Below are 25,376 nucleotides of genomic sequence, written 5' to 3' on the forward strand. Positions count from 1 at the left end.
TTGTCACTAAAAGTCATGTGACATTCATACACTTTCTCTGTGTTTGGAGTCCTGCAGCACCCTCTAGCTGTTTGTAGCGGCGAATACAAATCTACAGTATGAACTGGAAGAGCATGAAGAAAGGCTTCCACATGAGAATGGAGACTTGTTTACTACTCAAACAGAATGGTAGAAAATATCGCACAATTGTCAATGTATCACTACAGTGAAATATGAGACCTACAGTATATTGGTTTTGCAGCACAACAGCACTGGGTCACCAACATTTTTCCTGCATACTTAAAAAAAAAAGATTTTATACCTGAAAAGTTATACAAATGAATAAAAGTCATTAAATTCTGTAGTACATATAATTTGTTAACCTCTAAAATATTTAATCAGCCAGAAAGCATGACTGGAAAAATACACACACATATATATTATTGGTTAAAAGTTTGGGGTCAATATGATTTTTATTTTCTATTTCAAATAATTGCTGTTCTTTTGAACTTTCTAATTACCAGAGAATCAAAAGTAGAATAATTTACACAAAAATATTAAGAAGCACAATGGCTGCTGATAATTCAGCCTTTCCATCAGAGGAATAAATTACATTTGAAAATGTATAATTAAATTGTAATCATATTTTACAATATGACTGTTTTTACTGTATTTGTGACCAAATCAATGCAGCCTTCTGAGACTTCTTTCAAAAACATACTTCTGTAGGAATTTGAAATCATATAACAGAAGCATTACCAAAAACATCCAGAATTGTTTGAAAGGATTGGAGGAATAGAAGTCATGTAGCCTGCAGCTTAGCGCCACAGAACTCTCACTACTCTATTGAAAGACATCAAGGGATAAAGTGAAAACAGGCCTAAAGGTCTTTTCCCGATACTCTGACGCGGGACTGGTAATTGAGGATTTTATCCAACTGGGAGAGGAGGGTTTAGTGTTAATGACTACATGGCTTAATAAGCCCTTTTATTACCTGACTTCGAAATAATCCACTTTAATGAGCAACAGTTCATCTGGGACACAAGATTAGACTTTTTAACGTTCAGTGTTAACTACACATTCAGCTAAACCAGTGCTACAAATGCAGAGATATTTTAAAGATCTCTCACCTCCATCATCATGGATGGGTCTGTGGGAGGGCTAGCCTAGAAGTGACTGTATAATAATATAATATAATATAATATAATATAATATAATATAATATAATATAATATAATATAATATAATATAATATATCTGAAATAGTTTGCTGCTCCAAAAGCACAAATTATGGTTTAAATCTTTTATAACAACAAAGAATCTCGTCAGTAGCTTTTAGGTTGAAAATTCCAGTTTGCAATGTAACTAATGTGTATACGCGGCGCTGTGTCGATTCTGGCTTCACACTCTCGCGCTCGCTCTCATTGATCAGAACTTGAGTCGTGCTTTATGGTGAGAAATTTAACGTTTATCGTCACCGTTTGACACGTGCCACTTTGCCCATTAACCAAACTCATGTTTACTCGACATTTTTCTTATTTATTTACAGCTGTAATTAAATGCTTTTAAGAGTTGAGATTATATGATTTCAAAATTGTTACATTTATTTTATCAGCACTATCCTGCATTTTGTTACAAGTCTGCATGTTTCCATTTCGCTTAAATGTGTTGGTGTATTTTATTTGTTTCAGTTTTTGGATAATGGCCAGTGTTGAATTCATCAAAGACCTTTGTACTCCAGCGCTGGTTATTGACCTGGATAAAGTGAACAGAAATGCCGAAGCCATGCGGGAGCGCTTCCAGAAACTGGGGGTCCAGCTCCGACCTCACATGAAAACACACAAAACACTGTAAGATTCTCGTGTCAACAACACCAGCCGCTTTATCTACTGAATGATTTCACTTGTTATTAACTATAATTCACTAGTGATTTTTGTAAATATGTATTTGGACACTTAAGGCACTTAAAGGCCTAGTTCACCCAAAAATGAAAATTATCCCATAATTTACTCAAGCCATCCTAGATGTGTATGACTTTCTTCGTTCAGCCGAACACAATCGGAGTTATATTAAAAAAATATCCTGACTCTTCCAAGCTTTATAATGGGAGTGAATTGCCCGAGTTTTTAATGCTCCAAAAAGTGCATCCATCCATCATAAAAGTGATCCATACGACTCGAGTGGGTTAATAAAAGCCTTCTGAAGTGAAGCGATGTGTTTTTGTAAGAAAAATATCCATATTTCAAACTTTATAAACTATAATGACCGGCTTCTGTCAACGGCCGTACGCGCGTTCAAGAGAGAGTTGAGTTCCAGCGGAAGGGTGACCTCTGACCCATCGAAATCCTCTGACATTTTTCTTTAAAACTTCTCTTTTTTTTTCCCCTTCAGAAGACATTTATTCACATGTCGAATATTTTCATGATGGATGAATGCACTTCTTTTGGAACTAGGGCACTATTCACTCCCATTATAAAGCTGGGAAGAGCCAGGATATTTTTTTATATAACTCAGACTGTGTTTGGCTGAAAGTCATATATATCTAGGATTGCTTGAGGCTGAGCAAGTTATGGATAATTTTCATTTTTGGGTGAACTATTCCTTTAAAACATTTGAATATATTTTTTTTATATAAAAATGTATTATAAAAAAGTGAAGGCAACACTTTACAATAAGATTCCATTTGTTAACATGAGTTGATTCATTAGTTAACACGAACTAACAATGGAAAATACTTTTCCCCCCATTTAATCATTAAATCATTGTTTTCTCATCTTGAATGTTACATGTCTGTTGTTTTCAGGGAATGTGCGGACATCATGACAGGAGGCTCTCGTCGGCGTATCGTGGTTTCTACTCTAGCTGAGGCATCATTCTATGCTGATAATGGCTATGATGATATACTGTACGCATACCCACTGCCATTTGATAAAGTGGAGCGCTGTGCTGAGCTATCTGAGAGACTCTCTCTATTCCACATCCTAGTGGACAACCCCCTTGCCCTACAGGAACTGAAGAAGAGACCTTTGAAGCAGGGAAAAGTCTGGAAGGTGTGGATGAAACTGGATTGTGACAATGGGAGAGGTAACGCTTGAAGAGGGAGTTCACCAGATGTTTGAAGTGCGGTTTTTGGGTGTACTGCAGTAAGATAAGTTTGTTTGTTTTGTGTTTCGACAGCGGGTGTTCCTCACTGTGACCCAGCTGCGCTGAAACTTGCCCGGGAGGTCTCGGATACTGCAGGGGTGGAGCTGACAGGAATTTACGCCCACTGTGGGAACACCTACGCCTGTCAGGGGGAGGAGCAAATCAAAGCCGTTGCTCAGGAAACCACTGCCATCACGCTGCAGTTCATGGAGAAGTATGCAGACATCACCTATCGCGCACTGAAAGTTTATCTTTGAAAACACTGATCGTTTAGCAATACTAATAAATGTAATCCTTTGAAAAAAAGAATATAAATTTTTATTATACATTACACTATATACATTATAATATTGTGATCCCTAAGTTTAATTGTAACATTTCAAATGATTGATTTTAGTTTTTAGTGTTTTATTTTTAAATTATGACAACAAAGCAAATAAATGAACAGCACTAATAAATGGAATCTTTTGCATGGAATATTTTATATTGTACTTTATAATATTGTGACGTCTAAATTCACTTGTAGCAATTGAAAAATGGCTGATTTTACGTTTTTTTTTAATTAATTTTTTATTTAGACAACAAAGCGTATAATTTTAAGCACTAGTGTGTTAGCAACACTAATTGGTGTAATCTTTTGCAAAAAACATTAAAATGATAATTCATTTTTTACACTATGCATTATAATTTTGTGATCCCTAAATTCACTTTTTAGCATTTAAAATAATTATTAATAATTTAACAACATTAAAAAGTGTAATCTTTTGTAGAAATGATCAAATTTATTTACTATACATTACAATATTGTGATGCTTAAATTCACTTGTAGCAATTAAAAATTACTGATTATACTTTTTTTTTTAAATTAATTTAGACAACAAAGCATATAAATCATTTTCATTTTTTATACTATGCATTGTAATATTTTGACGCATAATTTCACTTGTAGCATTTAAAGTAATTGAGTTTAATTAAATGTTTTAATACATTTTTTTAATTGTTTTTTAATTTATTTAGACAACAAAACATGCTAATTTTCCAACACAATAAATTTAATCTTTTGCAGAAAAGATAAAAAATGTATATATTTTTTATATTAAACATTATAATATTGTGATGCTTAAATTTGCTTTTATTTAAAATAATTGATTTTAATTTGTAGTGTTTTATTTTTAATCTATATAGATGACAAACATAATTGTAAACACTAGTAAATGTAATCTTTAACAAAAAAAGAATAGAATGTTTTGATATTGTACATTATAATACTGTGATGCCTAAATGTATGTGTAGCATTTAAAGTTAATAATTCAATATTTTTAGTGTTTAATTCTTACTTTATTAAGAATATAAAACAAAATATAAAGCATATCAATTTAATATAGGCATGAAATGAACATTATCATCAGCTTATCAGTGCATCCCTTCTCAATATGCATTGATAGTATTATTTCTACTATCCATAGGCTGAAGGCTGCTGGGATACACACCCCCAAATCCAGCATTGGCTCCACCCCTTCCTGTAGCCACCCAGTTCCAGACATGGCCATGTTGAGTGAGGTGCATCCTGGGAACTACGTATTTTATGGTCCGTGTGTTGCCATGTTCTCCTGTTTAATCATTATAAGCAGTGATGTTCTCAGTTTGTTTGGAATCATAATATTATCTGTTGCACATCCAGACGTACAGCAGTCCCTCATTGGGTCCTGCAGACTTGAGGATGTTGCAGTACGGGTACTGACGCGGGTCATAGGTCACTATCCACACAGGAACCAGTTACTTGTAGACTGTGGGTGGACAGCACTGAGTCATGATGGTGGGGGGCGCTTACCCACCGGATACGCCATCATTGAAGGACACCCGGAACTCAAGTAAGAGATCATTATGTGGATTTATATGAGGACTGATTTTTTTTCTAGGGATGCAGAAATGGTACCATACCAGGTATTGGCAGATATTATAGGGGATTTTTTTTGTGCTAATTTTCCATATTTTTTCATATACTCTACTGTTCAAAAGTTTGAGGTCAGTAGTACGATTTTTTTGTGTACTTTTATTCGGCAAGGATTGAATTGATCAAAAGTGACAGTAAAGACACTGATAATGTCACAAACAAATATATATATTTAAAATAAATGCTGAACTTTCTATATATCAAAGAAAAAATCATGGTTTACATAATGTTAAGCAGTACAATATTAGAATGATTTCTGAAGGATCATGTGACACTCAAGACTGTAACGATGCTGAAAATTTTGTTTTGTCATCACAGGAATAAATTACATTTTAAAATATATAAAAATAGCCAAACTGTTATTTTAAATTGTAATAATATTTCCACAATATAAATTTACTGTGTTTTGAGCAAATAAATGCAGCCTAAAAGACATTGCAAATGTCAAGATAAATATTCATTTTTCACACTGTAGATTATAATGTTGTGATGCCTAAATTCACTTGTTGCTAGTGCCGTCAAATCGATTAATCACATCTAACATAAAAGTTTGTAAATATATAATATACTGTATATGTGTGTATGTGTGTGTGTTATATAGTTATATAGACAGTAAAGAATTTGAATATCAACCGTTTATCAGTTATCAGCCATAACATAATTACCAACTTACTGTTATTGGCATGAATTTTAATCTTGGTGCATCCCTTGATTTTTCATAAAGCCACCTGTCTGCATTGACTCAAATCCATTCTGAAATATTAAAAACTAAGCAGTGACTTTACAGAATCATTTTTTGTACAAGTTTAGATGTTGTTGTTTTTACTTCTAAACAGTGGGAGTAGGAGGTTTTGTGAGTCAGATGATATAAATAGCATGAAGGGTGTCGTCTGTTTTGCAGACTACTGTCTATGACTCAGGAACACGGCAGGGTGGAGCCCATCTCTGGAAAACTGGACTTCAAGCAGTTCCCGCTGGGGTCACTCCTCACACTCATGCCTTACCATGTGAGTTACTAACCCTCTCACTGCAACAAAGCACACACACAGACACACAGCTTTCAACTGTATGAAAGGACATTCTCCATCTGACTAAGCCATTGTTGGTGGTCTATCATTTTTATCCATGTGTCGTGCACTAAAGTGAACCTGTTATGCTTTATCGGATATTACCTATCATACATATAGCTGTTTGTGAATGTAAAAGTTCTGCAAAGTTTCAAAGATCAAAGTGCACGATAAACGGAGTCATTGTCTCCTAAATGAAAGAACTGCCTGAAACGAGTCGTCAGTAATTCCAGTCTTACTTCTTGCACAAACCTATGTAGGTTTGTAACAAATTTGCATAATGCCCACCTGAGGTCTTCACTGGCTGCTTGTGAACAACGTCTACTTTGACCCGCCTTCAAACGCTTTAGTTGTAGCTGAGGCTTCGAATAGTTTGGTTCGTGTTTTTAACATGTCTGCACTACTTAATATTCTTAATATTACCACAAAATGCATAATCCCAATACTGTGCAAAATTATTAACATGACCAAGGCAGGCAGAATAAGGACATATGTCCAATAATTAACTGCTCAGCACAAACTTTGTTTTTTGAGAGCACGTATTTAACATAGCCTGAGGGCTTGTCATACCATCTATCAATGTTGGCAACTGCACTTACCATTGTTTTCATTCCTGCTCCTTAATGCTAATTGAACATGACACATCTGAATGCAGTGAATGATTGATTTCCTTTAAAATTAAGAGCAGGTTGGTGAAAAGAAAACCTAATCACTTGTATGTTTTGTTGACAGGCTTGTGCTACAGCTATGATGCATCCGGTCTATTTTGTCCATTCTAATGGGAAGATTATAGACACATGGAAACCCACTCGAGGCTGGTAAAAATCTCTACCAGAGGGACTGTGGTACAGCTAGGGACTGTTAGCAATGTTTAGGACTTGTAGCAACTGTGAATTTGCTGTCAGGTGTCTATTAAAAACACTTATTAAGAGGGAAGTGCAGCCAAGTGCATTATGAGTTGGAAGCATGGCAGTTTTGTCATTGAGGAAAATGTAAGATTCCAGCAAAATAGCATTTGTGTAAACTGGAAGGCTTACATTGGAATTACATTTTTTTCTTCTTTGCTTCTTTAAATGCCTAAAAGACTACAATATTCTCTGCAGACTTATGAAAGAATGTGAAAAGACTTGATTTCTTCTTTGTATCTGAATGAACTTGCATGCGGTATGTTTTATGGACTCAAAAAGAGTTTTGGGGAGATCTTAAATGTCTGAATTTCTGCTTTTTACAAAATGTTAACAACATGCACCTCAGTTTGTAATAAAATCCTCTACCACAGTGGTAATCAGATGCTCTAATTGCCTTTTGTTTTTATGTTTCAAATTGAAGTATTCTCTTAAAAATACAATAAAGCAGTAGTGGGTAAGACGGTTAATAATAAAACAAGCTTTTTGTTAATGGATGTTCCTTCAACTTTTGACACTTTTGGCCCTGTGGACTTTAAGAAAATAATCTCTATTAAAACTTTCTACAAAAGCACAAATACAGCCAATAAAGGATCATTTAGTCAAATCTGTCTTTAAGGTATATAGGTCCAAATAAAAAATATTTTCACAATTTTTGCATAGTTCGACAAAAAATACAGCTCTACATAGGTAATGTATATAATATATATTTGTATGACTACATATGAAGAGTTCAGATGCAAAAGCCTCTAAGTGCCATCTGAAATTTTCTTCTAGAATGAGCATTTTTATCAAGCTTGTATATTTAAGTTCAGTAATTTCACTTAAATGACAATTAATAGGTAATTTTCATTGCCATTTAAGTGAAATTACTGAACTTAAATATACGAGCTTGATAAAAATGATCATTCTAGAAGAAAATTTCAGATGGCACTTAAGAGGCTGTTGCATCTGTAGAACAGTAAATCATATTTTCATTTTGAGTTCAAATGTATGCATAAAAGTTATTTGAAATGTTGATGTAACATTCATATATATATAAAAAAAAGGACATAAAACTGCCTGACGTTGACAATATTCTATTAGTCCCACGGACTCGTGCAGTTAGTCAGATTCCTTATGGAAAATGCAGAGCAAACAGTACCCAGACAGGCTTGCTGTTTTTACATGAATTATACCACAAGAGCATTGCAAACATGAAAAAGAATTTAAATTACACCCAATAGACTCTTTGATAGTAACTGCAAGTCCAGTCAAATGACACTTCCCTGAGTGCGTGGTTTTACTAAGCACGGTTCACCTATTCACCTGACCAATTGAGTCGCTCTGATCAAGACCACGACACGACTGGCCAATAACCGCGCAGTGCGATGAGCATCGATAAGCTCACAAATCACCGCACTGCGCAGCTATTGGCCAGCCGCGGCGAGGGCTCGATCAGAGCGACTCAATTGGTCAGGTAAATAGCTGCAAGTTGGCAGGAAGAGCAGAGCTAGAGAGCGGAGATACATGATGATGTCAACACGGCAGTGAACCTTTCGATCAGGCAAACGCAAGGCCCTATTTAACCCGTCGATTCATTGATATTCACGGTAAAGGTCCGGTGGGATCTTACAAGTAATGTTCTGCTTGATCTCAGAGGTGGTCGTTGTGTCGGGTCTGTCCTTTAAGGCGCATTGCAGCTTTGCTCAAGGACTCTAGCGATCATCTGCAGCATCCGGAGGAGTCCAGATCCTACTGGTATGTAATTCACAACCATACCATTGATAAAACCTGTGAGTGTGTGTGTGAGCATAGATGAGGCTATTTAAATACATTTGAACCACATACGTTGGAAGATGTAACCGATTCTGTTATATTGATGTTTTAGGCCGAATGTTTATTACATGTATTAAATCACATTTATGGTCACTAAAAAGTTAACAACAAGATGTCATGTTTGATTGTATAACTGATTATTTGTATAACCCGTTCAGACTTGAATTATGTTCCAAGGACACAAAAATACGATAATGCTTGTTTCTCTTTAAATACAAATTTCATTCAAATATAAATGCAACCATAAATTATTATAAACAACAATATCCAGTTTTTATCAATTGCAGTAAACAGTGGGTCTGAGCAACATTTAGATAATTGTACAAATGGATTTGATAGGCTGTTTTGATAAAACTGTGAATTGTAGTGTTGTTAACTAAAATATTATTACTGTAAACACATGAATCATTGTTAGATCATTAAAAACTATATGGCAAACAAAAAAATGATAATAAATACTTCAGGCTAAGAATTTACACGTATTGTACACTTAGTCCCAAAGATTGTATTTTGAACCTGTAGGCTAATAGTTAAAATTATGTAATATTTTTTTTCAGCCTCGTGTCACTGGCTGCCATGCTTTTAGTTTCATAGGGCTATTATTATTATTTTTCTGTTGTGTTGACAAAAAGCAACAATCACTCATAAATTGATTTATCTGCATCCAATCTAATACTCTTTTGTGATTTGGCTGGGAAACCATGAGAGTGATGTCCAGTGGAATCCACACTGGGTCTGAATTAGTTAATATGTCAAAAAGAACATCATTCTGCATATCATCTATTTTTATCCCTTTTAAAGAAACATGCACCCTAAAGTATTAACATAACGGTTTGGCCTTCAGCTAAATTTGGAAGCATTTTTCAATATGCATTCTCTGTTATCTGGATACCTTTGCGCCACACACACATTGGTACTATTCCACCTGGCATAACATCAGTTTTAACTCTCATGTACTAAGTGAATTGATCAAATGCCAGTAGGGCACACCTATAAACCAGCAGTATGTGAAGTGTGCAATCTCAACCCCCCCCCCCCCCCCCCCCCCCCCTCAAAACACAGATGCACCAGTGTTGAGTGCAGGAAGCCGGCGTTCACTGAAAAACCACAGTCAAATGACACAGGAAGGATGGCTGCAATCACTGGGGCTTGATTTGCCACTGATGTAACCCTAGAGTAAATCTTTAATCAAACCAACTCGGGTCTTTTGTGCCCTAGACAAGGGGTTGTTTTCATCTCAGAGGAGCTGGATTGTGACCCTTGCCAAGGACTTGTATTCTGTGCAGCACAGAGATTTGCCCGGGCGAGATTAGACACCATCTGGCTAATTTGACAGGATTGAGAGTGATGAGACGCATCTCGCACTGTCAGAACAAAATAATGCTTGTTGTGTTCGAACGCATGCATATGCTAGGAGTGCATATGTTCGTATATCTGTCCATATGTTTGCTTGAATGTTTGTCCTCACTATGGGAACAGCGTGAGATGTGCATATCCTGGTGTTCAATGAGATTTTGAGTGCAGGTAAAATTGTGTCTGTGACAGTTTGGAGTGCGTTTTCAGTCGAGCACGTTGAGTGTGTTGCGCGGCCTATTTAACAATGACCTTTCTGTTGTGTCCCGCTGCAGTCGACAGGCCGATCATAGTAAACTCTCTTGTTAATGCTCATTGAACGTGTACTACTTTGATCTCCGTTCAGTGAAACCACCTCTCATTTTCTCTCTTCCTCTCTCTTTGCACTAAGCTCTTTTCACAATGGCTATTTTAGGCCTGGCTGTGCGTCCCTCTTCAGGGGACTGTATACACTTAATTATCTGGTGCTGAATCTTGTAAGCTTCTTACCTGTTGGCGAGGGTTGGAGAGAGCAGGCGTGCTAACCGTTGCGTCAGACGCAGCAGAGGAATGTTTTGGTCAGGCAGATTGCCCCCATCTTGACGTAAGGTGTTAGTACTGAAGGTCTACAGCTTCTGTGTAGTGAGGGGAGTATTTCACTGCTATTTTGTTGCAGCCACGTTGCATTTTTCAAATATTTTAGTCATGGTTGAGTCTAAGTGTTTCGAAGCCTCAGGATAAACCTTCACTTTTGGAGAAATTGAATGGGTTGTTGACATAACATGTCCATGAACATTTGTTACAGCATCAAGATTTTAGGTTAAAATTCATGTTTAAGGAAAAACTTTATGAATGTTGAAAGAATGCTGCTTTTCCTTTACTGTCCGTCTTTCTATACTTTCAAATACTTTCTATTTGTCTATTTTAGGTGAAGTAAAGCATGTTAAACCAGAGGACATTTCTGACATCCACTGCCCAAATTTAAAGAAAAAACAATGTACTGTTGAAGAGGAATGTACTAACATTTGACAAAAAATTTCGATTAAAAAATGCTGAAATACATGGCCAAAACCACCAAGTTGCATCCGTTGACATGTAGCCAATTTTCACATGCATAACTGGGTCATTCTATAATTTAGGTTAAATTTCATGTCCATTGATGGTTTTGATCCAGTTTTTTTTCTAACAATTTTCTTCAGAAATATCATTTCAAGTCAAATATTATATCAAAATATAAATATACCTTTAAAAGTAGAATAAATAAAATTTTCTTTCAAATAAGAAAATATTTAATTTTATTGATGTCTGCAAAAATTCTGTCAACTATGTTACTAACCAAATACCCCCTGAAGAAAAGGTTTATCCCAAAACCATGTTACCAGCATTATGTGATGCCATTATGAGGCAAAATGGTGAAATTTTCAACTACATTACCTGTCAACTATGTTTTGACAGATTTTTATATTCAATTTTTTATATTTTAAATGCCAGAATCTCATGTAAATTATTTTATTTAGTTGCCTGTTCAGAATCGTGGGAGAATCGTGATCTCTATTTGAAACAAACAAAAAAATTGTGATTCTCAATTTATCCATAATCATGCAGCTCTAATAAAAAATGTTCTTGTCCTTAGTGACCGTGCTGATAATTTGACACAAATATCTGCAAAAAAAATATTGTCACTATACATATGGCAGAATAGACGAAAAAAAAGTTACAGTGTAGCACTTAATCAGTGTATGTAGTGGCATACAAGTTGTTTTATTGAGAAAGCATATTGTTTTTACACTTTTGCAAATGTGAAATGCCCCCTAAATTATAGAATGACTCAACCTATATAAATGTATATATTTTTGATGTTAGTTGCAACATTACCTGTACATATGCAAAGCTTTAAATGAAGCGAAAAACAGTGTACAACAATAGCGGTATAGTAATGCAGTTAGCGCTGCTTCCTCTCTAGGCTATCTTAGGTCATGTCTTCACAGCACAAGTAGGATTTTGTTTAGCGTGTAAAGCATCTGTTCTATTCACCTCAGAATCGCTCCCCAACCACCAGCACAGCACTGCTTTCTAATCAGAGCAGAGCACACTCCCCCTCACCGTCACACTGCCATATGCAGAGCCTGCCATTTTAAGAGCTGCACACAAACATGCATAAACAACACAGACGTCCTGTATTAGGACTGAATGGGGCAACACCTGCGTGTGTTTGCACTATTGAGCTCTCAGTTTGGAACATGAGCCCACAGTTGTCGTAGTAACTGTGATGCTCTGTGTGTTGGGCAGGTGTGTGAGCTTTAATGGAGATTTTGAGCGGGATGTGTGCGTCTTCTTTTTATCTGCCGGCTGTTTGACCAGAGATCAAGAGGCATGGAGAATCTGAGCCACATCTCTCCTTGTCTACACTTGTGAGCTGGGTTTGAGTCAGGTGAGCCACAATGAACACTAAAATGGTTTTGTGGAGCAAATGAAAGTACTGGCGAATTTGCACATTTAAAGACGATAGTAAAACAATAACACAAATGAAAAAAATGGGAATTATGTAGTGATCAAAAGATGTCCAGCAAATCAAACCATCTTATATTTCCAGGGATTCTTTGAAGAAACTCAATCTTGCTTAAAAAACACACACACTTAAACCAGATGGTTTTCTGGTCTTAGATGGTTTACGTTGGTCTACCAGCCAAGCCAGATGGTCTCCTAGCCTGACTAGCTAAAAGTAGAGATGAAACGGAATGAAAAATTCATGTCACGATTTTAGTGACCAAAATGATCACAGTCTCGTTAAAATTAGCTGGAAATGTTCAAAAAGTACTGATACACACACTTGATTCATTTCACCATTTTTTTGCATAAACATTAAAATAATAGCATTAGCAATGACGTCCAGATTTTAAATGAACAAAAAAGTTGAAAAACCTCACATTCAGCATTTTATCCATTCAAACTCATCTTTGATCACCAAAAAGTCATACTTAAACGTTTTTTTTTTTCCTTTTTATCAATGCCATCTTGTAACTACACCCTTGCTTCATTTAGTATACGTGGATCCATGAATATGCAAATGAGCCCTGCCTCCACTCACTCATACACGGTCATCCACAAGTCGATGTATCAGAATGGTCATGCGTTTTATGTATTGCTCTCTACAACGTCAGACGCATAACGGTAATTAATATAATTAGCTTTTGGCTTGACTGTTATCAAACAGCTTATAATGTATTGCTAATGTTACACAAACCATGTTCCCGTTCGCCATCTCAGAGTCAGACAGCTGCCTTCTAAAAATCAGTATCTTTAGATACGCTTTGAACAACTTAGAAATTCAGTGGAGAAAGGCATATAGTTTATCATAACATTGTAATATAAATCATATACACAATTCATCCGTTATACAGCTGAATGTTCCTGATTTTTCATATCAACAGAAAAATATATCGGGATAACCTGGCTACTCTTGAGATTCCCCAGCTTCGCAGCTGAGTAATGATGATATGCTAAAGCCCGCCGGCATGTTGACATGATTGGTTACAAGGTAGTTTGTGACGTCAGAAACACTGGCGATTTCAAACCGCTTTTTTAAAACGGTCTCTTTTTCACTGCAGTTTTAAGGAGAAAATACTCTGCAATGGTGTTGACTTATGAATTTGCACATGGTTTAAATTCATTAGCTTATTTTCCAATTAACCTGTTGAGCAACATACACAGGCTCAATGAAAATGTAACTCTCTGAAAATCCACTCTCTGCCAGAAGGTGGCACTTATGAAACAGCAGAAATAGAGCTGTTTCCGTGGTATCCTCCGTAAACAAAGCAGTACAAAATACTAAGTTATAGGTGTATTATAACTATAGGCGAATTGATAATTAATAAATTCGTACATTAATTTACCTTCAGCACTCTTGTAAAACCTCACAGCTTTCCGCCATGTTTTCACACCAAACGAAATACTGCGCTTTGAGTTTTTCAATTCGTGGTAATTAAAGGTACAATATGTATGAATTTTGTATCAAAATATCCAAAAACCACTTGCACAGTGTTATATATTTCTTTCAATTGTGTACTTCCATTATCCTAAATGTTTAAATTATTAAATGTTAAAAAGTGTCCGTCTCTGTTCACTTGTCGCCTGTCAATGACGTAATATCCGCGTTATCCCTGGTTTCCGCTAGTACTCCCATAGTAACCATGGCAACAGACGTGGACAACTGCGAAACGTCTAGCATCACGCGCACGCTGTTGTTGTTTCGTTCAAACATTATGGACCATGGCAAGCAGACTTTGGGACTAAAGGAGAAATAAAACGAGGATCAATATCAGCGTGGCGTTTTCAAGATGCCGAGAGCTCCACGTCCGCGACAAACTTGTAATTGACAGAGACGCTGCTCTTGCATGTACTTTATTAGACAGATGAGCAAATGTACATAAAACTAATCAATGTTATATAGCTCAACATAATGAAATGTTAGAATATGATCAGCATGTTATTCTAATGTTGATCTAGCTTACTGATAGTCTCATACAGCCAACAAACTAACACAGAATAATATTATAACTTTCAACACACTCAAATACAGTTTAGTATGATAGTGTAACGTTAGACCAAGTGAAACAGCGCTGCGTTACCTCACAAGTGTAATTCGGCAAATAAACTGACCTATGTGAGTATTAATTCAGCACTTGCGGGTAGTTCGGTAGAATAAAATGTCCTTATTCCTTTCTGATATTTGTCTCTTATTAGCAATCGCGCCCTGCTTCATACCACAGTCATGTTAAAAACATCAATGTATTCACTCATCCATTAACATTATTAGATCCATCAGCATGACAGCAAGTCCCATCATTCCGCTTATGCATCATCAACCTACGTCTTTGTTATTGTAAGAAGTTAGTGACCACTAGCGGTGATTTTTTTTTTTTACATATTGTAGCTTTAAATAAGGTTTAAATGATAATTAATACTGACTGTCGGGTATTACTATCGTCAAGTCAGTAACAGTTTCATCCCTACTAAAAAGTGACCAAACCCCACGAAAACCAGGCGACTGACCAGCGTGACCAAGAAGGGAGAACAACTAAGACCAGCAAACCAGATTAAAAAAATTCATTTGTACACTACACTAGCTTCCAAAAGTTTGAAGTTGGTTGGCATGCTCACCAAGGCAGCATTTATTTGATCAAAAATACAGTATTAACAGTACTATTGTCAAATAGTACAATTTAAAATGTGTCTACTATTTTGATATAATGTATAATGTAATTTATTCCTGTGATGGCAAAGCTGAAGCAGCCATTACTCCAGTCCTCAGTGTCACATGATCCTTCAGAAATAATTCTAATAAACATTTCTTCTTATTATCAAAGTTGAGAACAGTTGTACTGCTTTATATTTTTGTGGAAATCGTGATAATCTTTTTCAGGATATTTTGGTAAATAATTCAAAATAACAGCATTTATTTGAAATGGGAACTTTTATCCTTGCTTAATAAAAGTATTAATTTCTTAAAAAAAAAAAATCTTATTGACCCCAAACTTTTAAAAGGTAGTGTAGATATACTTTATATTTGTCTAAAAAAACAAATTTATGGTATTTAAACATAAATTTGACCTCAACCTGTGACAGAGAAAATGCCATTAAAACCAACCATGAAACTGTTTTGCATTACTTAATGGAATAATGCAAAATATATTCATGGTCGATGAGAAAAATTTGCCTGGCAAATTCTCTGATTTCAGTGACAGGTGTGGCAAATTAAATTTTGGGCCACGATTTTTGCTGCCATTGTGGTACTAATATTCATTTTCTTTACATGTTTCATATTTCCCTAATTTTCTCTGTCAGGAGGACCATGCTCAGCTCACAGCGTGTGGTGGAGGAATGGCTCTCTGAGTTCAAGGTGAGAAGTTTGACATCCTTGCAGGCTTTAATATGGTGTTTTTTTATATAGCTCGGCCAAATTAAGTCCTCCTTTCCCAAGTGATCCGAGCGCAATGTCCCATTAACCACATTTGGAATCTCAGAACATAATGGAGGAATATTTCAGCCTCCAAGTTAATTAAACTCCAGGCCGATTCAGGTTGAGGCTGCTCAGTCATGCCAAGCACCGTTTCTCCTCTTTAGACCTTACCTGAAGAGCAAATCCGCAGCTATTCTGGCAGCCTGCGTCTGAAGAAAGCTCTGGTACCTGCTCTCTACGCTGTTATTCAGGAGCAGCCCTGCAGTGAGGTACGATGATGAAGTGTTTGAAATGATTTATGTTTTATTTAAAAATGTCATGGTTATTTACTTGTGTTGGGTGATGATTCCTTCTGAAAGCACATGTTGATACAAACTTTCAATGGTAACTTGAAATGGCATGTTGGTTGAGAATTATTTTTATTTGTGACTTACCTGGAATAAGTTGAAGTACTAAAGTTTCTGAAACTAATATTAAATAGAAATATTGAAAATATCAAAAGCATGTAACAAAAACCTGAAATTAGAAAACATTAAAGCTAAATAGAAATCTTGAAAAGATGATAAAAAAAATCTCAAAAGCATACAACAAAATTACAAAAACTGAAAATAGAAAATGTATAAATGCTAATTAAAAATATTAATAAATACTTTAATAGTATATACATAACACTAAAATGATACTAATATTATTAGTGAATGTTATTCCATGCCTTTGTGATCTTAGTTATGTCAAGGCATTTAATTTTTATTTATTTAATATTGCTGAAAACATTTAAGAGAAAATTGTGTGAATTAAAATAACTGCAAAATATAAGGAAATACATTTGATTCTGATAGAATCAGTTTTAATTTCGTATTGTCTTTAATATCTTGATCTGTTATGTTAAGTTTTTCTTAAATATGCTGCCTCCTTGTGTAAATTAATTAAAGTCGCAAAGGAGTGTTCCTCTCAGTGCCTGTATCCGTCCCATACTGTCTCTTTCACTTTAAATTACTCTTTTTGTTTGGTTTTTTTCTCTCTAGCTGCTGGCTCCGGTGTGTCATCAGTTGTTTGAGTTGTACCGGAGCTCAGAGGAGGGTTTGCGTCGGTTTACCCTGCAGTTCCTGCCTGAACTCATCTGGGTGTACTTGCGTCATTCAGCCAGCAAAGAGCGCTACCGCAATGGCTGCGTGGAAGCCCTGCTACTGGGGATCTATAACCTGGTGAGAGATTGGTCAATGTGCTAGCATTACCTGTCATTTCCTGAAATTCAATATCTAAAGATGACATATGGTATGTGTACATCTTCTGTTACAGGAAATTGTGGACAGTAAAGGAAATTCCAAGCTGCTGTCATTCACCATACCAACTCTCTCTAAGCCTTCAATATACCATGAGGTATGAAGTAAAATACAAACTATGGTCTGGGTCAAATTGACCATAATTGTTTTCAATACATTTCACCAAAAATCATATTATGACATTTTTAACATATACTTCTCACACATTACCAAAAAAGGAGAAAATATGTATATTATATAACAGTATTACAACAATTTGTAATAAAAAAAAAAAGCTGAAACAGTAGAGCATGGTGCTAACAATGGCAAAATCATGGGTTCGATTTCCAACATGCATGAACTGGTGAAAATGTGTGCCACGGTGCAGCGAAATTTCTTTGCGTAAAAGTAGAGATGCACTGGTCAGCCGGGCATAAATCGGAACCGGAAATGGGTCAATTGGACCCGCAACATAATATGAGAGCTAGTTTAAAAGTAAAATAATAATACCTTAGCTGTTTTAAGATGGTCCCCCACCTTTGCCGAGCTGGTATCTGTCTGAATTAGCTGGGAGGCCAGCTTGTTCATCTGAAAAGTGCCCAAACCTCCTCTGACACTAGCCAATAGACCAGGCAAACCAGTTTAGACTGGTTTAAGATGTTTTTTCAGCAGGATACACTCCATCTGACACTAGTTTACATGCTCTGCCAATGAAAATAAGTCCTATGTAAGTCATATTATATAGAACGTTTCCATTGAATTTAAGGCTGTAAAAAACTTTTTTTTATTTCTAGGGCTTAAACGAATGAATAATTAAAGTCGAATACTTTTATGATTAATGCAGCCATCCAGCCTGGGGTCCATGGCGTTAACCGAGGGAGCCCTGAACCAGCACGACCTCATCCGGGTGGTGTACAGCGGCCTGCTATCTCAGAGAGAGACGTTCACCTCACAGAACAGGTGCTTCTTTTCTTGTCAGACTGGGGTTTTGTACTCATTTCTTTTTGTGGAGGAAGTAGGTTTGGTCTGTGGAATATTTCTGGGCTTTTGATTAATCGCGCTATCGCCCGCTGGACCGTTTTATTACCATGACTCAGCTTTTACTTTTTCCTGCTGGCTGTAATGGTATCTAAGCATTTTATTTCATTAAACCACTGCTGGAGCATTGACAGCGAGATCGGTGCAGATGTAGTGTGATTTGTTATTACCCATTCAACTGGCTAGATACACGGCGACAGTCGCTGACTCATAATGTACCACTGTCTGATTTGTCGATGTAAAATTATGCAGATGTCAGAGGGGGTTATATATGTGTGTGTGTGTGTGTGTGTGTGTGTCTTGCAGGTTTGAGGTGCTGTCTTTTCTAATGCTCTGCTACAACTCAGCCGTGGTCTTTATGCCTGCGTCCTCCCATCAATCGGCTTGCAGAATGAGCACACGGTAAGGGGGGGCACATGAGTTCCTTTTTCTGCTAACGATCCGGGAATGTCTCTCTCTCTCTCTCTCTCTCTCTCTCTCTCTCTCTCTCTCTCTCTCTCTCTCTCTCTCTCTCTCTCTCTCTCTCTCTCTCTCTCTCTCTCTCTCTCTCTCTCTCTCTCTCTCTCTCTCTCTCTCTCTCTCTCTCTCTCTCTCTCTCTCTCTCTGAAATGTCTTGCTGGAACAGGCAGAGATGGAATGATTAAATGGATTAAAGGGAATATTTGATTTTGAGAGAGAGAGCAAAGGATTTCTGTGGCGGGTCATAGCATTAGCATAAAGGCCAACGAATAAACATGTCATTAGAAATTCTTTATGAATCTCTCTCTTCATGCAGGCTGTGTGTGAGCGGTTACCCGCGGCAGCAGCAAAAGCCGTGGAAGGAGCCATATTACCGTATGCGATTGGAGCCGGAGTTTATGGTGCAGATGCTGACTGCTGTTTACCATGCCATGTAAGTTTTCTGAGTTGCATCTCCATTATAGCAAAAGTTGTCAATTTCTTTTTGTTCTATGCCGCTATTCTTCTCTAATAAGAGGGTTATTTGATATAGATATTGCATAATTTCTGCTGAATGCTGAAGATGCACTGTTTTACTGTGGTTTTGATCAAATAATGGCTGCCTTGGTGAGCATAAGAGGCTTCTTTCAAAATCATTTTAAATGGTTGTGTGTTTCTGAGCAGCGCTCAGATCTATTTTCTTTTTGCATTAGTAAGAGAAGGAAATGTATTATATATTTAATTCCTGTTAATTCTCAATTAACGGTTTGAGTGGTGTGTTAATGATCTCATCTGCATAATGATACTCTCTCATATCAACTCCAGTTATAATGGGCAGTGGGATCTGGGGAGGGAAGCTTTGGATGACATCCTCTACCGAGCACAGCTAGACCTCCATGCCCAGCCATTACTGGTAAGTCATCCGCTGTCTGCACACCAACCTATTATGTGAAATGCTTTTGTTACAGTACACTTACAGAAATATAAAGTGGGGTCTGAAAGCCTGAGACGCTAATATTTTTTTTGTCAGTTATCAAATTATCAAATTTAAAATCAAATTCAGACCAATTTCAAATCTTGTGAACAGATGTTTTTGCTTCCATTGATGCACAAAATGCTCTTTGTATCATTTTAAATTTATTGCAAGAACATCATCATCATCATCAGAGCTGTGTTTGAAATCGCCTCCTATACCCTCATTCACTATTCCCTACTTTACTCCACTAATATAGTCCACTTAAAGGAGTGAATGAAAGCTAATTCGAAAGGGCTACCGCTTTTGCGAAGTTTGTTCTTGCTGTTTAATTCTAGTAGTAATGAAAATATCTTGAACTCTGTCATGAAAACTAGCATGTTTAAACCTTAATTAAACAATTTAATATTTTATACCTGTTTGATATTACGCTGTACCCACATTGGACTAGCCATTTGGAAAATGGATGGATGGATGATTCAGCTGCGCCATCTTCTGGTTAAACGCGGGAATTAATTCGGCATGACAATTCCCTAGCCGTTGAGTGTACATCAGCTGTACACTCGTTTTTGCAATGCATTATGAGATTGAATGAGTGCACTTGATAATGTCCACCATGGTTTCGGACACCACTACAAATGACTGTCCCTTTAAATAGTTCCCTATGTAAAGGGTATAGGGGGCTATTTCAGACACAGCCTAGGTTTTACCCAAACTTGTGGAGTTTATACAGCTCAAAGTGCTGCTGCCATTGAAGCAAAATGAGCAAAAACAACAAATTAGTAATTAAATTATTAAAGTTCATGACAAATTTTGAATTTAACTTCAAATTGTTACCCTGAGAATATACTGTACTAGTGAAGAATATCTTTCAAGAGCAACATTTAAATTGTAATTCTTAATGGAAATGTAATATTTCAATGCATTACGTTGACCCCTGATCCTCAGGTGGCAAATGCAATTAGTCGCTCACTTCCGTCCCGTCCTCCGGAGGGCTCGCGGAACCTTCTGGAGGTGGAAGTAACGCCTACCGGGAGATGCATCTCGCAGGCAGCTGTCACTGCCGCCTCCATTCGTCGCCTCCGCTGGAAACGAGAGGGTACGCGAAATATGCACACACCCTTTTATACCAATTTTTTTATTTTGGTTGCTTTCTTCTTATTTATTTCCTTCATGATCATTAAAATCATAATGAGAACATTAACATGACATCCTCATCAGTCCCTTCATTGCATCCATTCAAGCTTCAGGAAATGGAGGCCATTTTTGTGTGTGAAATTTTCCCTCTGTCAGCATCATGTTTAGTTCGCTCACTGTCTTCATCTCAGATTGTTTTGATTTCACAACCACGGCTGAATTCTACGCCTCCATCGTCCCCAGCCGATACACCCCCCCGGAGAGACCAGACAATCCTGTGGCATGCGGGCGGATAAAGTGCACCATTCACCTAACCTTGCAAGGGGGTAGGCAGGGCTCAGGAACATCTCACCATTACACGGTGTCACGGTGTTAGACAGCCCTTACACAAGCCCTGCCCTTGTTCATCATAGAAAGTGTTCATTATCATTAATATTTTCAATTATTATCACTATTAAAGTGACCCCATTGCATGCAAACTTCCTCCTGTCTGTTACTAATGTCTCCACATACCTTGAGATCATTTGTGTTTAATCCTCTCATTTGTGATCAGTTTCATTTTAGGAGCCTTTTACAGTGCTTGCAAGGCAAGATGATCTTCTCTACAAATTTCTGAAATTCATTTAGCTTGAGTTACTTAATGAACCGATTCATTCAAACAATTCATTAAAAAAATTCATTAAAAATATATTGATAAAATGCTCTGCTTTCAAAATAGTAATAATATTTGCATACTGAATTGTGAGCGGCCTTCTTTTGGTGCATTCAAATCATGTTGGAATGATCGTACAGTGTTTCAAAATTGAGTGCACGTGAGTACCACCATCATGTCATAATTACCAGTTACATTTTTTTAAATAAGTTGAAAGTTTATTATTGTTATTGATCATAATAATTTGTAGGCACAATAGTGGCCAAAAGTGATATCCAGAGGGGATATTTGTTTTTAATGAGCTTGCAAGTTCGATTAAATCATCAAACTATGAGAAATAATAATTTAATAATAAATAATTTAAATATGAGGGAAGAACAAAACACTGAACTTGGTTAAGGTATTGATCAGACAAAATAATTTCGCAAAACTACAGCTACAGGTTTTAATTTTTTATAAACAAAAAGCATACATTGACAACATAAGCCCTTATTAAGGTTTGTTATGCAATACGCTTACAAAATCTTTAACACATTTTTAATAATATTTGAATAAAGGGTGAACAAGTCAGTTTTCCTAGGCCCACTACTGTACTGTACTGTACTGTACTGTACCCATTACTTTTGCCCACTACTGTAATTGTGAATGGTGGTGGTAATATTTTGTGTAAAATTAATGAAAAATAGTGATAAGAATAGCTAGAAATTACTACTTGATGACCATGTGTCAATTGCACATCTAATGTGCATCCTTTGCTTTTTTGTTATGTTGCATTAGTTCTAGAAAGCTTGCTGTCTTTGTCAGGAAGTGAAAAAGAGAGGGAGAATTATGATATTGGTCCAGCACCTCCACTGTATTCCAGTCAAACTCATTTATATTTGCCATTTCTGAACTTAGAAATAGGAAATTCCGAGGTGGGCTTGAATGCAGCATTCCTTACATCTACAGGACTGTTAAAAAAAGTTTTAGACTAAATGAAATGCAGTAATATTATGAAATATTTTTACAATTAAAATAATTGTAATATATTTAAAATGTAACTATTCCTGCTTTGGCGAAGCTGATTATTCAGCATAATTACTTCAGTCTTCAGATTATCCTTCAGAAATCATTCTAATATCCTGATTTGCTGCTCAGGAAACATTTCTTATTATTATCAGTTGAAAACAGTTGTGCTTTTTTTGTTGGAACTAGATTTTTTTCTGGATTCTTTGATGAATAGAAAAAAACAGCATTTATCAATTGATCAATTTAATACATCCTTACTGAATAAGACTTAATTTCTTTAAAAAAAACGTACTGAACTTAGTTTTGAACAGTAGTGAAATTACACTCTGAGTTGTGATTCTTTCAGTGATTAAAATTTTTGCCCCTGTGCTTGAGTTTCCCACATTCACGTGTGTATGAATTCAAGTGAACGGAGCGAATGAAGACTGGTTTAATTGCAGCTTGACACTTTAAAGACGGTGCCGTGTTGTTTTCTACCGGCTGTGAGCCTGTGTAGGAGAATTAACACAAGATGCGTGCTGAGTGTCAGATGCAGCATTTCACGGAGACCGATCCAAAAGCCAGAGCTTACGCCTAAGCTCACCTAACCCTATTCTTTTGCTGCCTTGCAAGCGCTAGTATTTCCTCCAAGATATTCAAAATCCAACATTCTGTTTTCTCTGCCTCATTTTCCCCTCGCTGTGTTTTAGATGCCGACGGTGTGAGCTGCGGAGAGGACTCTTTTGACCCAGATGAAGGGTTTTCCTCTGGGGCTTCCAGCAGCAGCCAGCCCAGCAGCGTGAAACGTGACTGGGTCATAACTGGCGTTCGACCTTCCCGAGATCCGGGAGCCAGGCTGAGGGAGAGCGTGTCGGCCGACACCAGAGCCGCGCTCCGAAGCCTCCAACAACGGCACCAGTCCCCTCCCCCTGCCGTCAGCCTCCGGACCGCAGAGAGCAGCCGCAGCCCGAGTCCCAGCGCTCCTCGACGCTTTCTGGACCCGCATTACATCTCTCCCTTTGCTGGTGCACCACCCAAAACCAGCAACACTTCTTCAAGCAAGTCTCTTGACTGTACCGGCCTCAACGGCTCATCGGGACCCACAGATAGCCTGTCGCTGGGAAGCCTCAGCGCAGACAGGGCTCACTATCTGTCAGCCATCAGTTTGCAAGAGGAACGTCTTGGGCAAGCGGCGCGGAGCCAGGATCTCCTTTCCCCCGGGAGTCCGTTCTCCTCTGGAAGCCCACTGTCCAAACAGTCTCGATCACCCAGTTTTAATATGCAGATTATTTCCCAGGTCTAGAATGATTTTGCTGGACTATATGTGTGCATGAGTGAGAGAGAGAGAGAGAGAGAGAGAGAGAGAGAGAGAAAGTGAGAGAGAGAGAAGCAGAAATGTTAACGTGCATGCGTACAAGCATGTTGTCTTATGGTGTGCGTGTGAATGTGTTCGAATGAGGGTGCGCTCATACACTTTTATTTGATCACTACATTATGCACTTGGGTTCGGTGTGGAGGAAATATTTGTTTTGCACAAAGGACATATTCAAGTGTACATGATCCGAGACTGTTTTAATAAATGTGCCATACAAACAAACAAACAATAACAACATGGTGTTAGTAGGAACAAACATTACCGTATCAGAGCAATGAACTTCAAAAACCGACAATCACGGTCAGTGCATCGAGAAAGGCCTGATAGTGCATGATCCAAAGAGTCTTATCCAGCCCAGCTGTACTGTAGGTCGTCCTGAAGAAATCCTCTTCCATGTCACCGTTTTCAGTTTGTGCTGATTGAGCTTACTGTTGCCTGTGCTGTCCACCCTTCATGGAAAATACATTGTGTGGACTGCCTCAATGAAATGCTAAAAAAAACAGTATATGTTGTACTTTGGAACAGGTTTATATTTTAAATTGTGTATATTTGTGTAAATGATTATTGTACTATAGAAAGAGTATATGCTAACAGAATCTATATTGCTTGTACAGACATAGAAAGCTATCTGCTGAATGGTGAATAAATGTGCTGTTCATGGGAGTGCAGTCTTGTTTTTTCATATAACAGATATTTTATATGGGGATCAATGCAATAGACGACTTGTACTTTATTAATAGTTATTAGGTTATCATATGGTAGACATTTTGTATTATTAATTATATTATTAATATGAGATATATAGAGTGTATATATATACTGTATATATATATCACAATAATGAAGTGTGTGTGTGTGTATATATATATATATACACACACACACACTTCCATTCAACATTTTGGGGTCTGTAAGATAAAAAATATATAATCTTAAGCTCACTGAGGCTGAATTAGTTGAAACAAAAATCTTGAATATTATAAATAATTTGAAATATTACAATTTGAAACGGTCTTTAAAATGTAATTTTTCGTGTGTGTGAGAGAGAGAGAGAGAGAGAGAATCATCCTATTGGTGCAGTAGAGGGAGACAGAGGACTGAAAACAGCACACACGTTCTGTTGTAATCATTGAATGTTAGAATACATTTGCTGTGTCTGATTAAAGGGAAAACTTTAGATAAGTTTAAATTCTTAATATGTCTACTATATGCACTATATATAAAAACTTTAATTTATCAGAGGAAGTACAGTGGATCTTAACCAGGGGGCCACAAAGGGGACCTCAAGATGACTTTTAATTCATTTCCTCAACAACTTAATTTCATTCAAGAACCAGGATTCCCACAGTCTTGGAA

The 25,376-nt window shown here is 36.9% G+C and overlaps 2 protein-coding genes across 7 annotated transcripts; both read left to right on the forward strand.

The window, feature by feature from the left end:
* Positions 1 to 1,339: 1,339 nt before the first annotated feature.
* Positions 1,340 to 7,432, forward strand: LOC311282438 (D-serine dehydratase). Its single transcript, XM_084396208.1, has 8 exons — positions 1,340 to 1,431; positions 1,671 to 1,829; positions 2,783 to 3,063; positions 3,157 to 3,337; positions 4,590 to 4,711; positions 4,805 to 4,994; positions 5,979 to 6,084; positions 6,877 to 7,432. The coding sequence occupies exons 2-8, from the start codon at positions 1,681 to 1,683 to the stop codon at positions 6,964 to 6,966; spliced, it is 1,119 nt and encodes a 372-aa protein (XP_084252334.1). The 5' UTR covers positions 1,340 to 1,431; positions 1,671 to 1,680; the 3' UTR covers positions 6,967 to 7,432.
* Positions 7,433 to 8,506: 1,074 nt separating this feature from the next.
* Positions 8,507 to 24,683, forward strand: LOC311281799 (hyccin 2). Of its 6 annotated transcripts, XM_084395071.1 has the most exons (14): positions 8,526 to 8,595; positions 8,689 to 8,789; positions 12,489 to 12,630; positions 16,044 to 16,098; positions 16,323 to 16,427; positions 17,184 to 17,363; positions 17,458 to 17,538; positions 18,265 to 18,380; positions 18,765 to 18,860; positions 19,234 to 19,350; positions 19,722 to 19,809; positions 20,818 to 20,968; positions 21,198 to 21,332; positions 23,356 to 24,683. In XM_084395071.1, the coding sequence occupies exons 4-14, from the start codon at positions 16,051 to 16,053 to the stop codon at positions 23,946 to 23,948; spliced, it is 1,710 nt and encodes a 569-aa protein (XP_084251197.1). In that variant the 5' UTR covers positions 8,526 to 8,595; positions 8,689 to 8,789; positions 12,489 to 12,630; positions 16,044 to 16,050; the 3' UTR covers positions 23,949 to 24,683. The 6 variants fall into 6 exon arrangements, with proteins under 6 accessions (XP_084251196.1, XP_084251199.1, XP_084251197.1 ...); XM_084395070.1 differs by having other exon boundaries at positions 8,507 to 8,789; XM_084395074.1 differs by lacking the exon at positions 21,198 to 21,332 and having other exon boundaries at positions 8,529 to 8,595.
* Positions 24,684 to 25,376: the final 693 nt, after the last annotated feature.

This window comes from Rutilus rutilus (genome assembly GCF_951802725.1).
Source record: "Rutilus rutilus genome assembly, chromosome: 22".
NCBI lineage: Eukaryota > Metazoa > Chordata > Actinopteri > Cypriniformes > Leuciscidae > Rutilus > Rutilus rutilus.

What these genes read in the sequence shown, in the direction of transcription:
- LOC311282438 (XM_084396208.1), top strand. Translation starts at nt 1,681, where the DNA reads ATGGCCAGTGTTGAATTCATCAAAGACCTTTGTACTCCAGCGCTGGTT. An exon ending in ATGAAAACACACAAAACACT is followed by an intron (nt 1,830 to 2,782) that starts GTAAGATTCTCG and finishes TGTTGTTTTCAG; the next exon opens with GGAATGTGCGGACATCATGA. An exon ending in GAAGGACACCCGGAACTCAA is followed by an intron (nt 4,995 to 5,978) that starts GTAAGAGATCAT and finishes TCTGTTTTGCAG; the next exon opens with ACTACTGTCTATGACTCAGG.
- LOC311281799 (XM_084395070.1), top strand. Translation starts at nt 16,051, where the DNA reads ATGCTCAGCTCACAGCGTGTGGTGGAGGAATGGCTCTCTGAGTTCAAG. An exon ending in AATGGCTCTCTGAGTTCAAG is followed by an intron (nt 16,099 to 16,322) that starts GTGAGAAGTTTG and finishes TCTCCTCTTTAG; the next exon opens with ACCTTACCTGAAGAGCAAAT. An exon ending in GCTTGCAGAATGAGCACACG is followed by an intron (nt 18,861 to 19,233) that starts GTAAGGGGGGGC and finishes CTCTTCATGCAG; the next exon opens with GCTGTGTGTGAGCGGTTACC.